The 24,313-nt window shown below is 32.9% G+C and overlaps 1 protein-coding gene across 2 annotated transcripts in view; it reads right to left on the minus strand.

Annotated features, from left to right (window-relative positions):
- The window catches only part of LOC106683752 (uncharacterized), a gene marked incomplete in the record, with an annotated part of 156,523 nt that overhangs the window by 10,601 nt on the left and 121,609 nt on the right, over positions 1-24,313 (minus strand). For both annotated transcript variants that reach the window (XM_024359746.2, XM_067044679.1), the window contains 4 exon segments: positions 8,339-8,491; positions 14,835-15,034; positions 15,583-15,724; positions 23,887-24,090. In XM_024359746.2, the coding sequence (XP_024215514.2) occupies positions 8,339-8,491; positions 14,835-15,034; positions 15,583-15,724; positions 23,887-24,090 (699 nt within the window).

Below are 24,313 nucleotides of genomic sequence, written 5' to 3' on the forward strand. Positions count from 1 at the left end.
AACATCTATGGTTACTCAAGGTCAACTGTAGTCCTAAGGCTTTGGGGTTGAAGAAATTGGAGAAGAGTGGAAGTGGCATATTACCTGGAGCTGTATAATGCCTTTGAGGATGATGATGTCAGAACAATGAAGTTGAGGCGTTTAAGATCAGTAGGACAAATTGCAAGGATGGGTGATGTAGAAATGCTGAGAATACTTCTTATACAGCCAATCACTGCATTTTGCTGTTTTAAGTATTTTAAAACAATTACCAAATTTGTTTAAAAAGTAAGTGAAAAGTGAAAAACAAATATCATTTTACATTTAATTATATTTAAATTTTACAGAATATCATTATAGGTATTGTCCCCTCAAACTACTCCTCAGATACAATGCACTTGTGCCAACTCCATTTCTACTGCTGGGAGGTACCTTGAAAGTCCTCTGTTTTGAGGTTTTTAAGCTGCCTCTTGGTTTCTACTTTGATGGTCCCAACAGTAGGGGTGTTGCTATTGAAATTTATTAAAGGAGATTTTAATTTTTTTAAAATAATTTTGGAATTAAAAGCTTTTGTTTCAAAAGTGTTTGCCTTCTTCATTTCAAATAATTTTTGTTTGAAATGTCCCTCTTCATTACTCTCATGCATTTTTAGAAATTAATTTTATGAATGTTTCAGTCAAACCTCATAACATACATGCTTTATGGCTATGGAGATAAATTATATACTTATCTGGACCATTATAATCTTTCTTAGGTAAGCGTGCCTAAGAGTAGTAGCTTTGCTTTGAAGTGCTCACGCAAACTGAAGACAGTTTGAGTTATATTAAGATAAATATTTTGGTTTTAAGAACTTTTATGATATATGAATTTTCAAACCATCTGATGAGTATGAATAGTAGAGATCTTGGAAATAAATAGGGTATTCCTATGTTACCTAGAGAAACTATGGTAGAATTACACTCTTCAAAAAGTGATCTGTACTCAATATTAACTAATGTTTCCTTTTTTGCTCTAAAAAAAGATATTAAGGACTTCATATTATGAAGTTACCTCAATTGATGAATTAGTTGAATATGATGAAAGTCAACAGGTATTTTTATTTTCAACTGAAAAGGCTCATTTATTCCAAATTTGATCTGATATCTGGTATGTAACGTTGTGTATTTGACTAAACATAGAGGTTTATGGAAAGTTTCCTCAAGGGATAATTAAGATCTTACTCATAAAGTTACGAGCCACTTGTGTAGGGTTGAAGGGCTATTGGAAAAGAAGTGAAGTAAATTGATAGCAGTATAAGAATAATAGTTGCAGTATTATGTAAGCAGGATGCTAAATGACTTTGTAGTTGAATAATGGAAGAATAATTATTTAACACCCGAAGTCTCCACTTATAGCACATACACTAACAGCAGTTAGGGAAAAATACAAAGGATGACATATAATGGAGCATAATGATGAAATGTTAGTAAGATATCACAGAAATATTTAAAGCTGTAGAAAATTTATAAATTAGGTTGACTTAACACTCATGTCTTAAAACTTTTCTAGAAGAAAAAACAAATCATAATTTGATGAATAAACTAAAACTATTAAAATACTCATCACACACAGCCAACAAATAAATTTTATTAGTAAAAAGAGTGCATATAGCTAAACAGGAGCTGGGGTCTTTGTCTAATAACTTTTTTTATACATACCTTCTTAAAAGTTATTATGATAAGGCAATGATAAGCTAAAGATAAATCTTTTACTATTTCTAAAAACAAAATAATTTGATATACCTATCTAAAACAAGTATCTATGCATGCTTTAGGGTTAATAACTAAAAATACATTAAAGGAAATTTTATTCACATTAAACTATCAAAATGTAGAAATTAAACTGTGCAAAGACAATATATTAGATATGCACTTCATTTTATTTTTTTTTATGTACCCAATAGGTATTTTGGATTAATCTACATGTGTGTATGCATATTTGTGTATCACCACCATATATATATATATATGTAATAAAGGAGGTGATTTTTCATTAATTAGTAAGGAAGAGTGGAATTAGTTGAGAAACTGTTTTTGTTTTTTTCAGAGGCGATGAATTGCAAAGTATTACTTGAAATTGTTTGCTTTAGAATGATTGCCATACACAGAGATCTTAACAAACATATTCCAGACTTTAAGCACCTTAAAAAGTTATTACCATACTATTTTTTAATGTTTTCCCAAATGTTGTATATTGTTCAATGAGAAAGTTTGTAGATCTTGTCATTATGTGGAAAAAAAAACTGTATCCTCTTCTGAAATTTGATTGTTGTTGTTCAAATCTGTAAGGTTAAACAACTGGGGATAAATGTCCAACTCATCCCTTGATATAATTTCTTTTCTTAGATACAAACAAAATTTGACTCATTTGTTGCAAGGTAGGGAACCAAAGTGATTTGTAACAACAAATAACTCCATAACTGTAAAAATTATAGATTGAAGAATACTTTTTATGGGGTGGTTATGTTGTGATGTGGACCTCAAATATAATAACTGATCTCAAGATCTAATTTATGCATTTAGAACTCACTGGTACAAATCAACAGCTCATACCACCCAATAAAAATGCTGTTGGCTAATCCAAAAAGGTAGTCTATCTGATGTTTTATTCAACAAGTAGCATTGGTGTCCAATTCTTTCCACTCTCCCAATTAAGCCCGCTCTCTCTTACATTATTTATATTACTTCCAAAATCTCAATACAGGTGATATGATTATAAATATTTGTATAGATTAATAATTTAATGGATAGCATTAAAAGCCTTTTTGCTCATAGATTTATAAAGAGTTTTTTTCTTAAAAGTAGTTCAAATTAACTGGAAAATTGTACCTAATAACCCATTTATCATGCATTACCATTTTTTCGGATTTATTTTATATAATTAAAATCTCCTACCTAAGCAGTATAAAAGGACCAGCAACACTGAAATGGTATGTAGACAGTTAGCAGATACAATTACACACATATGAATGAAATTATGACTTTGTTATAAATGTATGGCAGAAATATATTGTTCTGAACAATAGTTTGATGAAACCATGAAAGCAAAAATAAAAAAAACAAAAAAAAAAAACACGGTTACATAAATTAGTACCTATAACATATATACATAAAATTAATATAGACTGGTACATACTGGAATAAGGAATAGGGTGAAAAAGGAAATATTTCACAAGAAATTAGCTTCCTCAGTATCTCGATGTTTTGAAGTCATATTTAATAATAACTAATAATTTATAATTCATGATAATCTTCCGTTTTTATTTGTCATAATGGTCATTATTTAATTGAATATTTTTAAAAATTATAATTCTTCTTATTTTTTTATGTGCATGTAAAAAAAATGAGCATAAGAATGGTAGTTTGTAAAAACTGCTGGGAATTTTCTTAGCCAAAGAAATTTGAAAAATAATACACTAAACAATTATATAATACTATTATTTCATACCCTCAGAATATAGAATAGAATAGAAGGGCAGACTTACATTCCATCCACAGGATTACTTTCAATACAATTTCAAATTGAAATTGCAAATTGTAGCTTTTCCATCAGGGGCTGAAGAATCCGAATTTCATAAAAGATCTAAGATTTTCTTTCTCCAGCTCATGATTTCAAATAAGAAATGCAGGAGGCGTCCAGGTGTGACGGACGAACTCCACAAACTTTCCAACTCATATTATACAACTGTTGTATATATGATAACAGATGATTTCAAGAGGACTCAAGACAGGGGGCTCAAGACCCCTACCCAAACAAAATTGTATAACAAATACAAGAAACAATTTAAAGAATTCACCAACAGCATCGACCTGCAATGTTAATGTGTGGAGTAACAATCTTTCAATATTTTGTATATAGTTGTTTTTATACTTCTTTTTTTTTTGTTCTATGTAGTTCTTTTTGTTTTAAATAGTTTCAAGTTTGTTCTTCTTTTCAATCTCACTTTTGTTTTATTGTTTTATTATCAACTTATACATATTATCAGTATTTTTTACAGATTTATTATTTGTCATTATTATGGGGAGAAAATGGTCGGGGAGTACAGTCAGCAAATAAACACAAATAAATAAAAACTTAATAAATAGTAGTAGGTTGATAACAATAAAAGATAAAATATAATATTATAGAAGTAAGAATTATGCAAAATAAATTATGAAAAATTAAAAAAACAGAAAGTGTTGAAGAAATAAAGAAATAAACATAATGAAAGGGGTGGAAGAAAATGTAAATGATGAGTAATGGACTTAGCATAAAACAATTTAAATCAACATAACGAAATGTATGAAAAAAAAATGAAACATATGATACAGTGGGCAAGACAGTTATATAAATGAGTAAAAAAATAAGCTAAAATAAATGAAGAGTGTCTGGAAAAAAAAATATATGTATGAAAAACGAAAAAGTATGGCAAATGGGAAATAAAGCAAGTAAGAAATATTAGATATAAGAGGAAAAACTTACATGCTTAGGCAGAGATTCTGAGTAGAGTGGTTTGAATTTTAGCTTTGCTGATAGAGAGCAAGTAAAAATAATACATTAGGTCAATCGGAAATTGTAACTGCCAAGAAACTCCGTTAAGATAATAAAGGAAAGAAGAAATGAAATTAAAGAATAAAATTACATAAAAAGTGTGAAATAAAAAAACAAAGAACAAAAGGTCAGACAATTTTAGAAATATATAGTTGGGTTAAATAAGTGATGATGAAGACGAGAAAATGGAAATAATTTGTACATGAAAGGTGACTGTAGAAAAAGGTGAAATGAAAGTAGAATAAGGCAGAAAGCCAGTGATATAATAAGGAGTTGTAAAAAAAAAATAAATAAATAATATTGGTGTATAATAAATTTACTATTTGGGAATAGGCTTGGGAAAGGTTTTGTTTGCCAGTTTTATGCTTAACAGGAAAACACTATAATTGTATATAAATGTTTTCAAATAGAAATTGTTTAAATGGTTAAGGACCGTGGCTAGAATGGAAGTATTGTCTAAATCAAATGAGTGGTTTAATGATAAGGAATGTTTGGACAGTTTTGAAGCAGTAAAGTTATGGGAAGATACAGAATATTTGTGTTGGGTTATGTTTTTATGGTTTTTTGTTTCATCAATGTAAGATGAGTTGTATTTAGGAGTGGAACAAGGGATACAGTATACGACATGAGAATGGTATTGAAGAGGAATATAACCTTTAAGAATGGGGTAGAGCCTATTTTTAATTGTTATTAAAAACGTAATATAAGCAATAAAAAACTTAAACTGAGACTGTCTTATACCGTTTAACCTGAATTTGAAGTTTATAACTAATATGAAACAGACTACCTAACCAAATAATCATTATTTCATTGTGACCAACATTTTTGTTTGTCTTATACTTTTCCATAATGTGTGATTAGTCTGGATAATAATTAAATTATTTTGATCAACTACTTGTTTTGTTTGTAATGAATTTGTTAGTAAATCATTTATTTTAACTTTAACTGTTTATTCCATTGTTAAAGCATTACGATTAAGGTAAATTTGACAATTAATGACTACCATTATAAAGAGTGACAAGGAAGGGGATAAACCAAACAGAGTGGTGGTACTTTGACTTTTTATCCTGGTATTCAGTTCCTTCTGCACTATTCCATGTTCTGTTTCATATTTTAACACCCATTGTTTCTTCAATTCATTAACTGTCCACCAAATTCCTTCTTTCTAGCCTGTATCCCAACCAAGAGAACTATAATGATTTTCTAATGCTCCTTTCCTGTCTTCTCCATAACTCGCTAAAATTCTCTCCCTCCTTATTAATATCCAATCTGCTTCTTACTAAATGACACTTATTTAAAACTCTCTTTTTCCAACATCTTACTGTACAGATAAATTTTCTCTAATACATAAAGTTTCTATAATGGATTTTGTTTTATTTATGTTGAATTAGATATGTTCATTAATTATTCTTTAAGGAATAAGGTTTTACGTAGTGCAGCAACTTTTTTAATTTTTGTTATAAGTGTCGTCAATATGGTTGTTCATATTTTATCAATAGGATTAATTTTTTAGTTTATAATCTTCACTGTTTTTAATTTTTTTTTTGTCTATTTTTGATTCTTTTATTATTAGTAGTGTTACTACAGTGTCTTTCCAAATGCAAATGCATAATTTTTTTTTTGAATGGGAGGGTGAGCAGACATTACAGATTATGAAGATCTTTGGTCATGTGATTTGGCATTTTACTCATAATTATAGCTTTTGGGAGCATATATTAGCAAATCACAAATTGCAACAAACCATGGTTTCCATGGTGCAATGGCAGGCTTAAGTTCCATAATAGGCCATGGGACCAATAAGGCAATGACATTCCTGACAAAATACGTTCAAACATATGGTTTTAAGTACAGAGACAAATTCTATTGGTGCTAGCAGTTAGATAGGAGATATATAAGGAACTTATTTCCTATTTAACATTCTGGAAAATGACAAAGTGATTTCTGATTAAGGTGAACAAGGTTTGGACATCAATTCTACACTTGGATCTTGCATCGAGTCTCATATACCTAGGGAAGAATTGGAACCTAATTGGGTTTTTGAAACTTTGATTCTAGAAAAATTTGTGTTTGTAAGATTTTAAGCTGTTGCATTTGCAGAAACTCACTTAGTGATTCCTGCTTCCAATATAAATATATTTTAAACTTTATCTTGGCCTGAATTAAATTTGTTTTCATGTATTGCTATTATTTATAAGGGACATTGGCTGAGAAAGAAGATTTTTTGTAATATTGCTGATAAAGTAATTAAGCCCAATCAAAAGTTACTTCTCAAGGACAATCATGCGTTATGTGAAAAATATATCATAAAAAGACTTAAGTAGTCATACCCTTATCAATTATTATTTTTTATAACCTAAAGTCAATATAAGTGATAGTTCAGTCATATTTCAACTATAATTAGGTTTTTTTAACAAGTATTTTACTTGAGTAATCTCCTAATTAAAGGAGAATGATGAAATTTCCTATGGGGACCAATAAATACAGGAAAAGAGGGATCAGTAATTGTCATTATGGATGCAGTTATATAATGCAAAATTGTTAGTAAAAAGTGAATATTTCACTGAGGGTAACATTAAATATAATCCAAGTTTAAAGGATTACTTTAGTTTGAATTGTAACGGTCTTTGACAACAATGTACAGTTTTTATAGCTGCCTAAGCTGTTTAGTTTTTATTTTAATGCAATACATTTTTCAATAGTTGTTGTTTATAATCAATTATATTATATTATATCTCTACAATTCATGAAATTTAAAATATGCAATGAAAACATGATTCTTATATATTTTGTTAGTCATTTTAGAAGAAATTAAACAGCTAGCAAAAAACATTGATATGATAGAAACAAAAAATAAATTGAAATGAAGTAATTAAAATAGACGAATATTGTAATATCACATTATTATGATACATACATTATTTACTAAATAATAAATTATTTTTAAGTTAGCCTTTATTTTCAATTTTTCTTCCATATAGTTTTCTTCGATCTTATTCTCACCTATATTAAGATGTTGAAGATTATTCCATTTCATGGATATCTTTACCAAGCATGTTGCAAGTCTTTTTCCACACAAGTGTTAAATTTTAAATCAAGTGGTCTAAAAAAAAGAGTAGTTGGTGCATAAAATCTTGCTTATTGAACATTTCCCACAACTGATGACCGAAGAGAATAAGAAATGATTCACTTCTAAGTAAAACTTTACGGAATTAAAGTTGTCTAAAAAATATTCATAGTGTCTCATTAAAACTTCTGCAGTTGGAAAGAATGTTCTTCAAATTTGAGATTGTCTAACATTTTTCCACTATTTAGAACTTGATCAATAAAAATCCAGATTGGCTTTACGATTTTTTTTTTTATCATTGGCTGCTTCAGAATGTTGTCGAGCTGTTTCAAATTAAGTAATTGAATTATATATTTTGAAGCTTATAAGTTATATTAATTGATATAGAGTAAGTTGAAATTTCTTTAGATTAGAAACATCAAGAGCTGAATATAAATATTTAGTTAATTGGTAATATTATTTCTTAAAATCTTTTACTTTTTTCGCCAAGATAGAAAATTATGTTGTGTTTATGAGGATAGTGTGCTAAGAAAGTAGTACAATGATTGCTAGTTCCAAAGAAAGAATTTTAACTAAAATTTGGTATCCTTCTACTAAAAATATATATTTCAATTATGTTTAACAATTTAATGATTGATTTCTCTAAATTTAGTTATAATTAAAACATATATATTTTAGTACTTATGATGCTATCAGTATAAGAAATACAAATTGTTTATAACTTACTCTTTTTCTTTCAGTAATAGTTTGCCAATAAAGTCTTTTGCATCAGTAGAGATTTCTTCAAAAGACTCATCATCAAAATCATACCGAGCAATTGTAACATTAGCCATTGTTTCCACATCTGTTTCTCCCATGAAAGGTGAAAGACCAGAAAGCCTAAAAATGATAATAAATATTAGATAAAACTAGTTTCAATTACTTACTGTATATCTTATTTGAAATTTAGTTTAAGTACCTAGTTGTACCACATTGAAATTTTTTTTTTGGGATAGAACATAAATGGGTATAATTATCTTAAATAATTAAACACTACATGACATATGAATATTTATATTCCCTTTTCATTTAAGTTTGTAATTTAAAATAAAAAGTAATCTCAGGGACATTTTGTGTTGAATCATCAGTTTTAAGCTCTATTTTAAAAGGAAATAGTACGAATTATTGAAATGAGGTTATAGGTATATTATAATGGGCTGGTGAATCATTGCCTTTAAGATTTCGTAAGCTTAATCTTTTGAAATGAATAGTCCAATGAGAGAAATGAAGGGAGACTTGTGTCCTTAAACTGCCTTGTGGACCGGGATCTCAAGCACGATCGTGTGGCGATGTTGCACGGCATTGGAGATGTTGGACGGCGGTGAAAGGACACTCCAAGTCAAGGTGTGTGACTATCAATTGGTTACCCTGGGTTGACACTGCAACACTGAGGGGGAAGCGGTAATGGGCTTAATTAAGTGGGGTGCTAAACGGAAACAAGTAATGGTTCATGTGATGGGAAAGATGCCTCAGGACTATCAAGTAATTATAGGGTGCGACCTATTGGATAAAGTGGGAGCGCGTATAAAGAACAAAATGGAGCAATGGGTAATAAAAATCGGAGGAAAGTAATGTAGTTGCCGGAGAATTCCGAGGGTCAGGAGAAAGAGGTTGGGCCTGATGCAGGGGAAGAATTGGGAAGCTGGAATTTCTGATGAATTCGACGATATTTTTTTAAGGGGGGGTAGACAAGCTGGGTGCTACTGGGAAAACAGTTCATGAGATTCCACTGAAGCAAGATTGGGTAACTTATGTAAAGGAAAGGCGGTATCCTCGAGCTCTTCGACAGCACATCAGAGAAGAGATAGAGAACCTGAGAAGGCAGAAGATGATTATAGATAGCACCTCGCCATATAATAGTCTTTTGTGGGCGGTACAAAAGAAGAGTACGCCAGAGGTCCGCATTGTCCTCGACAGACAACTGCAGACTGAACGAGAACACAGTAGATGAGAAGTACCCGATCCCGAGATTCGAGGACATTTTGGATAGATTGGGCGGAGATTGCGAAAATTTTCAGCAAGCTCGACTTAAATGCTGGGTACCATCAAATTAAGATGCATCCCAGGGACCAGCATAAGACCGTTTTCACCTTCTAACGTGGTCATTATGAATTTACAAAGATGCCATTTGGTCTTAAGAATGCACCCGTGACTTTCCAGAGGCTGATGGATGAGTTCCAGAGAGAACTAGATGAAACAGTTTGCCAGGTATACATGGATGACTTACTGGTGTTCAGCAAATTGGATGAGGACCATGTGGACCATCTAAGGAGTGTGTTCCAGCGTATGAGGGAATTTGGCCTAAAGTTATCCAAAGAGAAGTCGGTGTTGGGACAGAACTGGATTAATTTTTTGGGGCACACTATTTCCAAAGACGGCGTGAGACCAGACATACACAAGGTGTTGGTCCTGCAAAAGATGGCGGTACCCAAAGACGTAAAAAGAGGGCGAAGATTGCTAGGAGCGCTCAACTACTTCCGAAGGTTCGTTCAGGACATAGCGGAATATCTTGTACCCCTTAAAAATCAACTGAAGAAAGGGAATACAATTAAGATAACATCTAAGATGGAAAACAACGTCCAGAAGTGTATAGAGAGGCAACAGAAGGAACCGGTACTGGTATTCCCCGATTTCAAGAAGTAATTTATCATCATGACGCATGCAAGCGAATGCACTCTCGAGGCGGTGTAATCGCAGGAATACGAAATGGGAAATCGACCCACAACGCACGCATGCCTCCGCGTATCCGCAGTAGTTCTTGGTGTGCTCGTACTGCTGGCATAGATAACATTGAGGCAGGCTATTTTCTTTTCTTTGAATAAAAGGATGAGCAGTCAACAGTGCCTGTGGTCGACGTGCCTTACTTTTTCTATATCTTTTAAGGGAATTACACTGGCACCGTGATTACAATATGGGAGAGAGGGTTTTTCTTCTTATCCTTGTTCGATTTTTCGAGCCTCCTGATATCGATGGGGTCCAAGTCATTAAAGGTGGTCTTGACATCTTCTATCGGCATTGAGATGTCTAGGTTCTTGATGACATATCTATTTTGGGTTTTGGCCCTGCGAGGGGCATATATATAGTGCTCGATCTTTAAGAGCTTAAGCTCTTTCATAACTGTATCGCGGACAGCGATCTAGACCTCCCCCCACCCCCACCGCGGTTTTCCGAATTAGGTATTTTTGGACTTGAATTTTATTTAGGTACGTCCGTACCTGCTGGTACTATTTAGGTATCTGGTGTTGCCTGGAAACAATCAGGCGAGCTTTGTGGAGATTCCTTTGTAGAAGTCTCGGATTCCGAAGTCTCTGGTTCGGTGGGTTGAGTAGCCAAGGTGTAAAATTTATCGGGAATAATGAAATTAGGCTCTGATACCTCCCACTGCGGCAAATTTTCGTTTTTATTCTTCTTTCCTCGCTTACTGTTCACTATGACCGCCAGAGACGCTGAACCTTGACCCAAAGAACTGCATTGCCAATATACAAGTGGTGAATCTGTTCCTCTTTCGATACATCTTCCAATGCTCTGTAAATCTGGTCTTTTTTGACACTTGGTGAGGACCAGATCGTTGTAATACTACAGCTGCCGTATTTTCCGTTCTCCATTTTCATTAACCCTGAAGTCTCGGTTTTCCAGATGATCTGGCGGCGTTTGTCGTTAACCATCTCATTTAACTCTTTTATTTCCGTGGGTCTACTTACTTGATTCTTCGTCTTCGGATGTGTCAACCCTGTTGTCGGTGTCCGGTATTTCATCATCGGTGCCTGCCCTAGGGTGGGTGACTCCAATGTGTTCCAACTGGGGAAGGGCATATGACGTCCTACCGTGGGTGCACAACACGACAGAACATAGTGGAGCTCATGGAAGCAAGGAAGGAGCAAAGATCAGCAGCCAATACGAAACTGCCAGCAGCAGTTCGCACCCAACCCTCCGCCACCGCAACTAGTAGATCTAGGACCAATAAGCTGCAGGAACGGCTTATTCGTCATTTCACCAACCGTCGACAGCAGCACCTGCGCCAGAGGCCATAGTGGATTCTCCAGCATCTCCCGAACCCGAACTCTTATTGCTCAGCAACCCCTACCACCACCACCATAAGCTCATTCGACTCACAGCTACTTATTATGAATGTGATGACCCAAATGAACCTATGTTCAGCGAACTGAGTTCCCAGATTATGAGAAACATACAGAAGTTCATGTCCGATATGATCAAGGAAATCAGGGGACGAAATTCGCCATGAATTCATCGAGGGTCCTCAACTATAACTGCTGTGGTGTTACTCCAAAACAAGAAAAGGTGGTGGCGCTCCTAGCGCTCACTGAACCTACAGTAGTCGTACTCACCGACACAAGGATACAGGGGCGACCACCTTATATCAGGGGGGACAACGAACCTCTACGATCCACACGGTGGTGTTCTCATAGCTGTCCACCATGGAACCCGCTTGAAGAAGATGCCGCCACCTCTGAACATCCAAGACGCCCGGGTAGGCTATCTCACTGCCCAAGTGCTGATGCACCAACCCACTTAAATTACGCGAGTTTACTGGCATCCTAGAGGGTCGGTAATAGAACTGTGGCAGCCCTTAGACACCTGTGGAGCGAAGATGAACCCCAGGCTGGTGGAAGACTTCAACGCCAGACACAGACTATGGGATAACACCTCAGCGAACCTGGCGGGGAGACAAATGATGAAAACAGCCTTCACGGTAGTTCACTCTGGGACCTATACTTACCACCATTTTGGGAAAGGCATCTTCTTAACAATAGACTTCCTGTTGACTAGGCATCCATATCGTATCACAGGCTACTCCTTTGCTGATTTCAACTCGTCGGATCACCGCCCGGTTACCTATGAAGTGAACGGGAGAAACTCTGAGCCGACGTCTGAGAAATTCAACTACCATGAGACTAGCTGGAGCCAGTTCAAAGACGAGGTTTGCAATAGGCTGAATGATGCACCATCGCTGCGCTCTGTGGAGGAAATAGACAAATACATCGACCACTTCATGTCAGCAGTCATGTCATCTGCGCGCCAAGCCATCCCCACATACCACCCACGATCTTCCTACCTCCAGAGACCCCCACCCCACATCATGCCACTCATTGCCAGCTGGCGGAATCTGAAGAACCGGCATTACCGCTCCAGAGATCCAGCGGTGAAGAAGACCCTCAATGCGATCACTACCCAGATCTAGAATCTTCTACGTCAGTGGAAGACTGTGGCATGATCGCCTGAGAGCCTCGCACAGTGACTACGGTAAATCCTGGAAACTCACCAAGGCAGCTACCAAGAAGACCTCGGCCGTTCACCTGCATGACAGGGACCGCCGCATGAGACCCGCTAGGTAAGCCGAGTCGTTGGCCGGGCACTATCAGCGGGACAGGGGCTCTTCTCCTGACATCAAACATGGTCCGTGAAAGCAACTATATGTTCGTCTAACGGAAGCAATTAAAGGCTATCTTGAGACGCTGCGATCTGGCCATTATGGGGTGCGTATGATATTATTGAAACAGCTACTGAGGAAAGGGATTGCTCATCTGGAAAATCTGTATAATTAAAATGCAATAGCAGTAAAAGATACAATAAAACTTTCTTTCACTGTCTGACGAGATTCTATCCGGTACGCCATAAAACTGGAACCAAGTGCCTAGGGCTCTTATCACAACTTCTGCTGCCCTCTTTTCACTGGGTACGCCATAGCTAGTTTGCTAAATACGTCTATCACTGTAACCCACTTGTATCCCTTCCACGAAAACGAATCCGCTTGAAGATCACTAAGTGGTGCTTCTGCAGTGGGCGTCTCCTCCTGGATTGCCTGTGGTGGGTGCCAGTCATATTTAGGGCTTAGGTATACTTCAAAATTACCTATGGTGTCTTGTATAGTACACTTCATTCCCTCCCCACCAAAAAATATCGCTGCCGCAGCGCCTGTAGAGTTTCATTTCAAGTCCCATATGATTTGTCTTGCCTTGGTGATAGGCGAGTGTCACCAATTTTTTGGCTTTCTGGTTCCCGGAGAGTCTCCATTTATAAATTCAAGTTATTTATGCGTTTTTTTCCATTCTCAATTACCTAATAAGTTCGACTTTATATGTTACATTATTTTATCTAAAGTCTTTGACTTTCCTACGGTTTATTATATATCTCTATTATTTCTCTTATTTCGCGAAATTAGTTTTCAATTAGGGAAAACATTTTTCCTCTTTTCTTTTTAATTGAATCAGGAAATTATTTCATATTTTATATTACGACTGATAATGGGAGTTAATCCGTTAGGGAAAATTTTGCATTTAATCCCTGTCAGACTATTTAAGTAAGGGTGATACCTAGCTGCTGCTAAAGACTGTTTAATTTAACATTGATATTTCGGGTTTAATAAAAATCATAAGAGCCGTATTCAAGATAATGTTAAATAAAGTGTAAAATCTATTATACAAAGTGGTACTTCTGGTAAATCAATTCTAGCGAAGTTCATTTTGTTTATCCTTCTGTTTGTATATATATCTTAAAAGAGATTTTTTTAAATTTATTTATTTTTATTCTTATTTTAGTATGAATGTGATCATTCATCTCTATTACCTATTGCCCACAACTGTGCGGCAGATTGTGATATCTATCAATAAATAAAAAGTATTAATAAAAAACAATTCTAGCGAAAATGTGATTATAAAATTCCATGCATATATCTGCCTTAAGTATTTAATTTCACTTTCATACATTTTTTTTAGCTATTCAATTCACGCACGCACACACAGGATCATTTTGCGATACTTGGTTATTTGGACCAAGAGAACCTCAAAACGTACATGTCCATTGAGGACTCGAATTCGAAATTTTTGGCGGTGTTATGTGAAATTAAAAAGTTATATTTTCCATATTATTCGTAAATTATTACAGTTTCATAAAGTGATGCCATTAATCAAATATTTTTTATGTAATAAATGGTAGAATAAGTACAAAAAGTAACTGAATCATAACACCTTAGCCATTACCCATTCATTGAATGTCTTCAATTACATTACTAAATCAAAAATAACTTATAATAGTTTTTTAAAACTTTTATGTTTCATCTAAGATTTATCTATGTAATGAATAAAATTAAATGTACGAAATACATCTATTAGCAGGTGTATATTATATAAGCAATTTTATATATATATATATTTAATGATCTTACAAAACATAGCAGATGACGCCAACAGACCACATATCAGTTGCGCACGATATTTGGTCGAAGTTTACTACTTCAGGGGCAACAAATTCTGGTGTACCAAAAAGTACTTGCAGTTTCTTATCAGGTTCATATTTTCTGGCCAAACCAAAGTCGATGATTTTAATCCTATTTCCTGTTTTTGTGAGACACAGAATGTTTTCTGGCTAAAAAAAAAAAAAAAAAAAAAAAAAAATAATAAGTTCAGTATCACTCAATTTCAAACTTATAAAACGATATTCCTATATTTAAATGTTAATTAATTGTTCTTATAAAAAAAATGCAATATTAAATATAGTAATTTATTTGACAACTTATTTATTCATATTTCAATGTGATGGTTATTACCGAGAAGAAATTAAAGTAAATATATAAATAAAACTATGATACTTAATACATTTTTATAGTTAGCTATGTACAGCTAATACCAGACAACAGATACCATACGCAAATAACTGATAGATTTAGTTTCTTTCGTAACGTTATGTTCTACAAGCCCATCATCATTTGATGAAAATTTAATATAATACTCACCTAATTAGGTAAATTTTTTATTAATGAATTCACTAGTATAATCGTATTAATATACGAATAACAAGGAATTATATAATGAATTCATATATTCATATTTGTTCTTTTTATCAAAATTATATAGCAATAAATAGTAATCTTAATTAAATTATTATCTTATAAATATTTTTGATTTGTACCTTACCTTAAGGTCTAGATGTATTATATTATTCTGATGGATAAAATTGACTCCTTCACAAATCTGTCGCATGAAAACAGTGCAAGCCTTTTCTGTTAGAATGAAATCATCATCTATCACTCTTTCAAACAGTTCTCCACCCTCTATGCTAAAATAAAATGACAAGAATATGAATATTAAAGTATTTAATAAAATTAACATTCAACCTTGAAGTTTATATTTATACTTTTGAAAGTAAAAACAATTCTTAAAACATTAAATATTTAATTGTATCGGGGGCCGGCATGACCAATAAAAACACAAGGGTAGTTTTATATACATACATTTATATATATATATTTTTTTTACCCGGTTTTCGGTAGGTTATTTATTTAATAATATTATCGAGTTGACTGGGACAAATTTCGTAATGATTTGGAAAACAAACTGGACTTAAAAACTCCACTCAAAACTAAACATGACATTGACGAAGCAATAAAAAACTTCACAGACTCTATAAGAATTTGCATACACGACAACACGATGACCAGTAAAATTATTAATACTATGCGTACTAACTTGCCACAGCACATTCGCAACTTATTAAAGGAAAAACGCAGAGCAAGAGCGAAGTGGCACAGGACTAGATACCCCACAGATAAAACATATTATACTACATTAACAAACAAACTCAAAACAGAACTTAAAAAATTGAAAATACAAAATTTAACGAACTTAACTCAAAACCTTATGACTACTGACAAATCTTTATGGACGGCCACTAAGAAGCTCCTTAACTTCAAAAATTTTAATCACCCTCTTCTTACTGAATCACAAACATGGACTAAATCGGACGATGAAAAAACTCAGGTATTCGGTCTGCACCTTTCAAAAACATTTGACCCACACCATGACATTCTTAATCCAACCCACATCGAATACATTGAAGAAGAATTAAACATTCCACTCCAAATGACCCTTCCTCCTAAAGCATTTCATCCTTCAGAAATATCCAACATCATTCAGAAGTTACCTACCCGCAAAGCTCCCGGTTATGACCTAATTACATCCCATATTCTAAAAAATCTTCCTCGAAAATCCGTTCTATTCCTCACCTACATCTATTCGAAACTTATTTTTTACGTGGTTCAAAATTTCTAAATTATTAAAATTTTAATATAGAACCATAAAAATATTTATAATGAAAAAAATGCCGAACGGTTCATTAATGCATGGTTTTATTGTTTTAAGAAAATTAAATTTTAAATGGGACATTTCATATTTAATTTCCTTTTATTGAAGTCTTCAGGAATTATTTTTACTACATGTTAATTTATATCCATTTTATTTTGTTTTGTGATTTTATTATTATTTAATACATTCAATCAGAATAAAGTAATGGATTTGGGAATATTCGCAACGGAATTTAGGACAGTAAGTTTGTGCGATGGAACCAGAATTAACGGCTACACAGAGTATAGGTGAATGGATATATCTAAGCTAATACAAACTTTTATTATAAAATGGTTAACTGTTTCTTATTTATACATTTAAGGGATTTCGATAAATTAATATTAGTTTCTGGTACATGTCGGTTAAAGTGCCTTAAGCTGTACAATAGAAAAAAAAATAGTTCGTTATTCTGAAAAGTGTTTTCTTATTTTTAACATGAGTCAGGGCTCTTGATCTGTGTGAGGATAAAATGACAACAAAACTGACTTAGCTCGGCGTTGAGCCAGCTGGCTTCAAGGTAACACTTCCCAATGATCAATGGGAGTAAGGAATTTCGCTATCCACCAATGACATACTCTTTTATGGGACTTTCGTTAGTGCCCTGACGGAATTATTACGTAATAAATCTATAGTGAAAATTAATATATTCATGTAGTTATTATAATTGACACATTACAAATAAATAAAACTCCTTTTTTTTTAACATTGTCAAAACTTCTCAGCTAGTTTTTATTTTCATTGAAAATAAATAAACAGGCAAAAAACTATCTTAATTAATAATTATAATATCTGACTTGAAAGATTCTGGTATTATAAGATGTTTAATTAATTGATTGAAATAATTATTAATCTAATCTTATATTATTGAATAAAACTAGAATGAGAAATTAAAATTCGAAGCTCCTAGTGTGCATTCTCTTGTCGATCGAAAGATTTTTTTTTTAATAAACGTAATATTAAAATATCGTATAATAGATTTGTTTTATTTTTTTTCTATGAGGTAATCTATACAAATATAATTGGCTATAATAAACAACTGAATAACAAAAAAGTTTGCCATATAAGCACCAGTGCTCTTTGCCTGGGTTCGACTCGGACCAAGATTAGTAATGATTTATAGTGTTATATAAACAATCACAAGGATCGAGGGATTCTCCTGGAACACACTCAGCCTTTAAAAAGTGGGTTCCTCTCATTGAGGGATTATACGGCGGTTGAGCATATTTGAATAAATCATCTCCTTGCACAACCAGTGGTCTAGAAAAAGTATTCCCGGCCTAGTATTGACCCCAAAAGCCTAAGCAACATATAAATACATTTTCCGATAGTAAACCTAAACATTAAATTAAGACTTATATAATTACTGATAACAATTAAGAATATAATTTTTATACATTTACAGCTCAATAAATTCTTTAACTACTATCGATTTTTTCCCTACAACAAACGAAATTGTTAGGGTTTTCTATTGCCTTGAAATTACAGTGAAATTTCTATACAAATGACACCCACGGGGAAGATAGTTGTCCGTCCGTTATATAGAACTTTCCGTTAAGAAGAGGTTAATATAAAACGAACACAAATGTGTAATAATAAGATTATTAACTTTTCATAACTTAAGCTGTAATACCTTGTAAGTGTGAAAAAAAAAACAGTACTAAAATATTTGTATATTATTAAAAAATAAAACATAAATATAAAATCAAATAAAAATAAAATGAAATTAAGTATCATTATATGGATATCTTATATCAACCATCGTTTTGTAGAGTATAATTCTACTTACTTTCGAAATTCTTTCAGGATCTCTTTAGGAAGATGTGTTGATATTTTCATTTTTTTAAATTGTTTCCCGACTTATGTGGTATCCCAGCTTAAATGACATTTTGCAAAATAAAAAACACTGCATATTACACTAGGTTTAATATTAAATTGACTATTAATTATATCGGTAAATAGAGAATAGTTTCCGAAACATTATGTATAACCTAAAAAAGAAAATGGTTTGTCGAATTTCGAGGATCATCCAGTGGTGACTTGTGACTATAGAGCCAAATTAAAGGAAAATTGTCACTGTAGTTTGGATATCCCATAATTTGGATTTGAATATTTTCATTCGAATTCAAGATTATACATCACTATTTAAAAAAACATATTGATAGTCTCAACTTTTGACGGAGTGGTTTGATTTTTTTTCACATACAGTAATTGCTGGTTATACAATGACTAAATGGCTCTTAGTACTGTCGATTACGTAATTTATTCTCAAAATAAATTACTCGCAAAATTTAGTTCTGGAGTCGTGAGTTCGTTCATTCATATTTTATTATTCGGGTTCGTAATAGAGAAATGAAAAGTACTGTTGGGGAATGAAATAAATGACATAGGTGACGGTGTTAGGAGTGGAGAGGTTCCTGTAGGAAGAGGTTCAAAAGCATTAATTGTCATTGCGCTACAGATCGCATTCCAGTTGTCATCTATGCCAAGTTCTGAGACTGGAATTAGGGAGAATTAGTTTAGACAATACCGCTGTCTTGAGAGTAGGTAGGTGATTAGTAAGGCACTATGCAACAAACCCTAAGGATCCGGCGTGGGTCCATCCAGCCACATTAAGTGATTCTGACTAAATCACCTCCTTGCACAATCGTTGGTCTAGTAACAGTACTTCTTTACAAAGTAATGCACCCAATTTATGGGTTGTAGCGGTACATATTTAATTTTTTTGTATTAATGCTACTGCCTTAATGATCATCCCTCTACCTTTGGTTTGAGTAAATGGTACCTTAGGTGTGCTACTACTAAGTGGGGGTCACAATCGATGTTTGCTCATTATATTAACAAACCTTAAAACATTTTGCCAGTTCCTTAATTATATCAGGAAATGGTCAATTTCATTTTTATCCGTCTGGGGATCTCCTGGTTCCGTTCTGTATTTCTTGATGTGGAAAGAATATGCTTCCGATTCTAATGTCTCTGGAAACAGCCGATCCAATGCGCTTTTATCTACTATCAGTATCTTTTTTGGAGACTATGGGGCCCAATAGTTGGGAAGAAGTAGCCTTCTCGGTCCAACATTGCATTATGTCATAATTCGGGCATTGCTCCTTTTTTCGATTAAGAGTTTCATAACATTTTTGTTCCACAGCCGCGGTCGCAACTTTGACGGGAGTATGGTTGTGGGCCTAGTAAAGGTGTACACTAGCTATTTCAAAAGTCCGAGGCCTTTTGTCGGCCATTTTTCCAATATTGGCGATGCGAGGCCCACCGCTAGGAGGTCCGCCCGAGCCTCTTGCTCGATTCAGTTACCCCTAGACAAGGATCCTAAATGTGATACTATACGCTTAACAAATTCGTGCATGCGCAAGTGTGTTGATGTGTTATTTGGATTGGTTGGTACAAATAAGACTCAATTTGTGACATTTAGACACGCTTGTGCTGCATCCACATGTTTGTGCTCGGTTAGTACTATTTTAAAACTGTCAACAGATAAATATTCGTGCTCTCCATGTTTTAATAAATTAAAGAATTTTCCCAACGAATCAGTAATGAACTACAATTATGATTGTGTATTTTATAATTCTATCAATTGAGTGTAAATTCATTATTTCAAATCCAGTCGATTAACTTTAACAGTTTATTTTTCCTTAAATATACATATAAAGGAACATTTTATGCCTAAGCAATTAAATTAATAAGTATTTTATTAAAATAGTAGAACGAAAGTTGAATTTAATAAAAGTTATCTCATACCTATGGATATTTATCATCTACCATTCTCTTTGCTAATATTTACGTTTTCATCACCTCTCTTCACTTTATTATAAAAATAGCTTAAATCGAAAGTTATAGTCAACAAATGTTCGAGGTCCGCCATGTTTGGCTTTCATGAACACATAACCATGTTGATATAGATGTTTGTTTTTTTCTTTGTTCATTAGGCATTTGCAGGTATTTTGGATTTGCGACAAGTGGCAAATGTGTAGATCTAGGCTTTGCGGGTACTACCAGCCGGGGCTAGCTGGACTCAGGTTTCTTTTAGAGGTGTTGCTCCCTTCTCCTTGGTCCTGGGTTGGGGCAGGCTGCGGTTCGGTGTGCCAAGTTATTACTTCCTCGCAGGGGGTATTCTTTCGTAACACTATAAAACCACTAGAATACATATAGGGAAACTTATTTGTACTTCGTAGATTGTAATGTATTGTGAGCTCTGAACATAATGAGCGGAATGCAAATATGTGAAGGAGTAAGGCTTTGAACTCGAAACCAATTTAGGTCATGATTTTTCTTTATCATCATTCTGAGTTTTTTTTTTTACTATTCTTATTTATCCTTTGTAAGGATATTTTAAAAAAAAATTAATTGTGTAATATATCTTTTCTTTCCCATTGTAATAATATCAACCATCGTCTCTTGATCGGACCATCAACGTTTTCTAAAACCTGACCCGCTCATCTTTCTTATTTAAAGACCGTAGACGGGATCCCCAACATCTCAAGACCCATCAACACATCGTTTTTCTCAACAAGTTTTGGTCACGAATAGATATATTAATTATTACAATTACAAATAGATATACATATAAATTATTCTATTCTGACCTTGAAATAGGATCAGAAAGGAAGATTATCTGTAACAGCAACTGGCTATCTTTTGCAACTTTTTCTACATTTGTTTCTGCAAATGCTTGGCTATTGAAATCATTTTGATGAAGTGATTTTGTTTCGCGTTTATTTATTTATTTTTTCAGTTTCTATGCATTCTGAAGTGATTGTGATTGAATTAGGACATATAAATTTTATTTTTAAACTTAATTTACAGTATAAACGAAATCGAATTGATCAATCGAAGTTAATCGAGTCAAGTTTGTTTACATTTGAAGTTTTTTGTCAAGTTTGTTTACATTTGAAGTTTTTTGTCAAGTTTGTTTACATTAGAAGTTTTTTGTATCACTTCCTTTAATACAACAAACTTTCCTCGTCCACAATTCAGAAAACCATTATAGTTTGGAATCCGGTAGATTCATTGAGAAAGATATTAAAATTCCAATTGCAAAAAGACCCTGACCCCAATAATGCTATAAATACAGTTTCCTTATTTTCAAATAAGTATTGGAATATATAATGTATAAATTGTTTCAGTCTCATAACGATTCTAAGCTGTATTTATACGGCATGTTTAATGGTCTAAGACTAGGGTGAATAAAACATAGATATCATTATTGTTTAATTTATTTTTTCTTAGATGTTTCGATGAGCAATTATTGACTGAGGGGTAATTTGTGGTAATTAAATCTTAATATTATTTTCTATTGGTACAAACAATAAGTTCCGAATCTTAAGTATTGTAACGTTTCAACAGAGTTTAAAAGACGGGTATATATATATATATATATATATATATAAGTTACAGTCAGCTGGTACTTCGATGTCAGCTGACTGAGTAGATCAGCTGATCATGTGTATATATAAAGATGTGCGGAACCCAATAAAGGATAGTATGTTACAGCAGTTCAAACGTGTTACATCTTATTCCTTCTTCTCTTTTTTTTACATTTGACTTTCGCCGATACTTAACTTATATATATATATATATATATAAGAGGATGGTGAGAAGTGAAAGTAGATACGTTTCAGAAATTTTAAGGATTAAAGGTGAGGTAGAGGCTATCAAATAATTTATCATGAAAAATATTTCTACAGAAAGTAAGATTATTAAGGGCGATATGGAGTAGGTCGGGTGCTAGGACATTTACTTTAGAAATTCTGAATTAAAGTGCTGTACATCAAGGTTAAGGATATACCCTTGATATTATATTTTCCTATATCCCAATGATTAGAAAATTAATACAGTAAACTAACGAAAACTAATTAATACAATTACATAAAATCCAATATTAAATAAAAATATTTGACTACATGTTGAATCCAGAAGAAGTGGTTCAGAGTTTAATCAGCGATGGGCAAAAATCTGAATTTTATTTTTTTCATATCAAATTTAAAAACCTCTGCTTACATTGAGGAAATATTTTAGAAATTACAATTGTTTAAAAAAAATTAAATAATAGTAGTATTTTGACAAACAAACGCATTTGTTGACTTGTGAACAAGTTGGTTTCCTCGAAATTCGTTTCATAATAATAATCAGATTACTCCTCTCTGAATGAAGATATAGCAATGCTTGTAATAAGAAATTCAAAGGAAATGATATTACAAATATTCCTTTATCACATACTAACAATATATTTGGGGCACTTTATTATTATTTATTCACCACTATGTCTGACCTATATATTTAAGATCACAACTTTGATGAAACACAGCTATAAGCACTCCTTAAACTCCTCAAGTTTTTTTTTTTTAATATAAAGTTTACAAAATGTAGGATATAAGATATAGGATATAAAGTGGGAAATTTAATTTTCCGTGTTAATAGATTTAAAAATTTCTAAATAAAGATATTATGACCATATTTATTCTGATATATGATCCTAGAACCTTACTTTATTGATAATGAAATGTAAAAATGCAATGAAAAATTATTTCAGACATTGATGAATATATAATAGAAAATGACATTAAAATAATGTTAATAAAATAGATATTTTTATTTAGTTTATATTCTGATAATATACCAGCGATTTAGACTCTGAATACAGAAACGGTGTAATCGTTAAAATATCCTAGTGGTTACAATATAAAAAAGGAGTTAAGGGATACATAATTACAATTAATTTACAGGACAGTATTAAACAATCTAGGAGTTACAATGCATAATTTTAGAGAAAGTTTAAACTAAGGAGGAATCATAACAAGGAGAAAAACAGGATAGTAATACCAAGCCATAGGACGTACTACTGTCTACGTAAATACTGATGATTGTTCAATAATATTCTGTATTAATTTCATCACGTATAACCATTTCATAACTTAAACAGCAGCTTTGTTGGTATGATGACAAAACCAGAACGGACCATTTGAGAATTAGTGACACAACACTAATCGTTTTTACGATCTCTAATAATAAGGTTGAGGTTATGAAGATTTTCTTTTATATAAGATAGCTATTTCACATAGTTGCATAGTTCAAGTTTGGAGTACTCACAGTTCTAGAACAACGCACATAACGTTGTCTGTCTCGAATGCGTCATACAGCTGTATCAAACGTGGATGTTGTAGGGTGCGCATGATTTCAACTTCTCTCTCAACATTGCGCCTGTCTTGCCGCCTTGCGATTCCAACGAATTTCGCAGCAAGTACAAGGTTAGTTCCTTTTTCCCGACACTTGTAAACAGTGCCAAATTTCCCTCTGAAAAATAAAAATTACATTAAAGAATTGCGAACAAAATATTAATAAGTATCAATAAAAATATATCATCAGGGTCGAATGAAAATAAAATTAATAAAAAGGCATTATAAATCATCTATGACTAAAAATCGTATTATAGCATTTAAAATGTTAAATAAAATCAACAAGGAAAATAGTGAATCAATTAGGGAAAAATGGTCAGATTCTCCACTCATTACCAGTG

Source organism: Halyomorpha halys, unplaced genomic scaffold (genome assembly GCF_000696795.3).
Source record: "Halyomorpha halys isolate HHAL.00 unplaced genomic scaffold, Hhal_1.1 Scaffold513.1, whole genome shotgun sequence".
NCBI lineage: Eukaryota > Metazoa > Arthropoda > Insecta > Hemiptera > Pentatomidae > Halyomorpha > Halyomorpha halys.